We start from the raw sequence: 3911 nt of genomic DNA on the forward strand, positions 1-3911 counted from the left end.
CACACACACACACACACACACACACACACACACACACACACACACACACACACACACACACACACACACACACACACACACACACACACACACACACACACACACACACACACACACACACACACACACACACACACACACACACACACACACACACACACACACACACACACACACACACACACACACACACACACACCCTTTTTACCTCCTTATGATGAATTCCTGTTCTGTTCTTTGGCTATATAGAAGTGTCTATTTGTACGTCTCTAAATGTTTTGACGAATTGAACATGGTGGACCCTCTTGTAAACAAGTGTAATGCTTAATTGGGTCGTCCACTCACAGTTAACAGTCTTTGTATTGAGTTGTGCTTGAAATGTACTGTAATTCTGCAAACTGTTAATACATATTTCAATCAATCAATCAATCAAAGGCAAACTAATATCGTTCATTCCGTTTGCTTTGATTGAATAATTGATTGAACAACGTCAAACACATATATATGCCATAAATTATGATTTGATTTGGGTGTGTTCTAAATAAAGTGTTAGTGTTCATTGTCATGTATGAATCTAATCATACTAAACTAATACAATTATACTAAAAAGGATAAAGATGAAGGGAAAAGATACCTTTTTACCGTACAACAATGGTTCAAGTTTATTTTTATCAAACATCTGCTAGCCTATGGATATATGGATACTGATGACTCGTCATTACACAAATAAATGACATCAATCAGTGCTGCAGATCAAACGGCAGTGACAAATTAAGAAACCTTGTGCAAAATGTGTCACAGAGTTTAGATTATAAACAGAATTATAAATCGCCGGTGACACTTTTCAAACACCAAACACGTTCATGTGTTTATAGGTACTAGTCCTTACCCGTTCTGAATATATGAACAGCAAATGATGTTCAGTGTGGGTAATGCGTGTTCACGTTAACATGCCCCCGTCCAACTGTCAGAGCTGGCTTCCAGGTGCCTGTGCCACGCAACCCCCGCGTTGGCCGCGATGCTTCCCCAAAGAAGAAGTTCTGTCGACTGACGCAAGAGTAGCTAGTAGTAGTATCAGGGTCCGAGTAGTTTTCCCCGTGTGGACTGTGGGCCTGTTATAGCTAATGGGCGGTGGTTTAGCATTTAGCCGTTAGCTAATGGGCGCCCCGGTGGTCACCAGCTTGTAGTACGCGCCCTTGAGGCCCATGAGGTGGTCATGTGACCCCTTCTCCACCAGCAGGCCTCGTGACATCACGGCGATGATGTCAGAGTTCTGGACGGTGGACAGTCGATGAGCGATGACGATGCACGTCCGGCCCTCACGCGCCTTGTCCAGGGCGTCCTGCACTGTCTGCAACGCACACACACACACACACACACACACACACACACACACACACACACACACACACACACACACACACACACACTTTAATCATCTATTAATGTCCACATACAGTAACAGTAACCAGAGATGCTGATAGGGCAACAGCATGCAGTAGCTGCATATTGATACAACCAAACCCGGGTCTTAGGGTTGCCACCCGTTCCGTAAAATACGGATTCGTCCTTTATTTGAGCATTAAATGATGCGTCCCGTATTGAATCAATACGGAACGCGGTTTGTTCCGTATTTTCCTAAATGCCCCCTGCGCAATCTGTCACACAACGTCATCACTGAATTTAACAATAATGAACAAAATAAAACAGGAAATATTAAAGACAGCACGATTGTTCTGGCGCGGGGGTCACACAGGACCTCCCACGAGCATAAACAAAAACCTCCCCGTGGCTGCTGATCTGCTTGTGTGCGGTGTGCTCTGCTCTCAATTGCGCTGTGGCGACGTGCCGAATCCAGTGCGTGTCTCGCCGGCCGGCCACACCACGCTGTTTAAAATGTCTAGTACTAGAAGTTCTACAACACAACAGCAGATTCTCCACCGTCTCAAAAAAGAAAACGCCTTAAAAATATAGACGTGAGTGCAGGGAATAGGCAAACCCCTGGCTTGACAGCGTCACGGGAGATTAATATAAAGCAAATTGCAAAGTATGTCGGCGTATGTTTTCTGTGGCGCATGGGGAACTGTTTGATAGCAAACAGCATGCTTCAGGGATCAACAGTATGATCACAGAACACCCAACAAGAAGTGTCACAGTTCTTCATGACTGAAACTGCCCCCGAGATCGATTTGGTCTATTGTCCTGCCCATGCAATAGCCAATGGCTGCTGATGTGGGAATAATAGCCAAACTATTTCAGTAGAATATTATGGTGGATTGTTTATTAATGAAGTCTAATAAATATTACAATTAAAAATATATAAATAATGTATTTAATATAAATGAATCAATTGAATTAAATATTGTGCCCATTTAAAGAATTCAGATTCAGAATCAGAAATCTTATGTTGTTATAAACAGAATAGGCTACTTCATAACAAATACAGGGCAGTATACCCCTTTCTTACTGACCACAGTGACCACCAAGTGACCCCAAAGGCTAATATGGTATGTGAAATCATCCATCCCAGGGCCAAATTAGCTATTGGGCCAGTGTGACCGGGGCCCAGGGGTCCTTGGCTGTTAGGGGCCCTTTGAGGAAACTGGACCGCATGGTACTGGGTCTGAGGCCCTGGAATTGGCCATTCATTTTGTTAAATTTAGGTCAAAAAGATGATAAAAACATAAAAACACAAAGAATGTGCACGCATGCACGCTATGGGCCCCCCCCAACACATTACCGGCTCAGGAGCCCTCATGGGGGTTAATCCGTCCCTGATTCAACCGCTTATCCGTAGTCGGGTCACGGGGGAAACAGCTCCACCAGAGAGCCCCAGACTTCCCTCTCCAGAGCAACATTAGTAACTTCCTCCTGGGGGATCCCGAGGCCTTCCAAGGCCAGTTAGTCGATAACCCGATAACGGCGCTGCTTCGCCGCGTGGTCGTATAAGTGTTCCTTATTTCAAGATCTCAAAGGTGGCAACCCTAACCGTGTACATGTCCCGCCTATACCTTGGAGGTAGGCCCCTGATAGGCCCAGACTGAGTAACGAAGTGACAAAACAAATCCACGGAACGCAGCAAATCAGGCTGGAAGCCAGGCTGTTATGACGGACAGCCGGGACAGCGAATCAGGCTGGAAGCCAGGCTGTTATGACGGACAGCCGGGACAGCGAATCAGGCTGGAAGCCAGGCTGTTATGACGGACAGCCGGGACAGCGAATCAGTCTGGAAGCCAGGCTGTTATGACGGACAGCCGGGACAGCGAATCAGGCTGGAAGCCAGGCTGTTATGACGGACAGCCGGGACAGCGAATCAGGCTGGAAGCCAGGCTGTTATGACGGACAGCCGGGACAGCGAATCAGTCTGGAAGCCAGGCTGTTATGACGGACAGCCGGGACAGCGAATCAGTCTGGAAGCCAGGCTGTTATGACGGACAGCCGGGACAGCGAATCAGTCTGGAAGCCAGGCTGTTATGACGGACAGCCGGGACAGCGAATCAGTCTGGAAGCCAGGCTGTTATGACGGACAGCGAATCAGTCTGGAAGCCAGGCTGTTATGACGGACAGCGGATCAGTCTGGAAGCCAGGCTACAGACGAGGACATGAGGACGCTCACCTTCTCGCTCTCCGTGTCCAGGGCAGACGTGGCCTCGTCCAGGAGCAGGATCTTGGGGTCACGGATGATGGCTCTGGCGATGGCGATGCGCTGCTTCTGACCGCGAGACAGCTGGGAGCCCTGGGAGCCCACGTTGGTGGCGTACTTCTGTAGAGACGAGACCAAAAAAAGATTGATCCATGAGATTGGCTTGTGTGTGTGTGTGTGTGTGTGTGCGTGTGGGCGTGTGTGTGTGCGTGTGTGTGTGTGTGTGTGCATGCGTGCGTGCGTTTCGGTGTTTTTAAAGCATTATGTT

General features: G+C 47.7%; 1 protein-coding gene across 1 annotated transcript in view; it reads right to left on the reverse strand.

The window, feature by feature from the left end:
• Positions 1-1150: 1150 nt before the first annotated feature.
• LOC308311488 (bile salt export pump-like) overlaps positions 1151-3911 on the reverse strand; it is a gene marked incomplete at both ends in the record, with an annotated part of 24112 nt that continues 21351 nt past the window's right edge. Inside the window, 2 exon segments of the mRNA XM_080758177.1 lie at positions 1151-1351; positions 3617-3763. Coding sequence (XP_080614303.1) covers positions 1151-1351; positions 3617-3763 — 348 coding nt within the window.

The sequence above is a fragment of the Protomyctophum bolini genome (assembly GCF_963924005.1).
Source record: "Protomyctophum bolini genome assembly, chromosome: 24".
NCBI lineage: Eukaryota > Metazoa > Chordata > Actinopteri > Myctophiformes > Myctophidae > Protomyctophum > Protomyctophum bolini.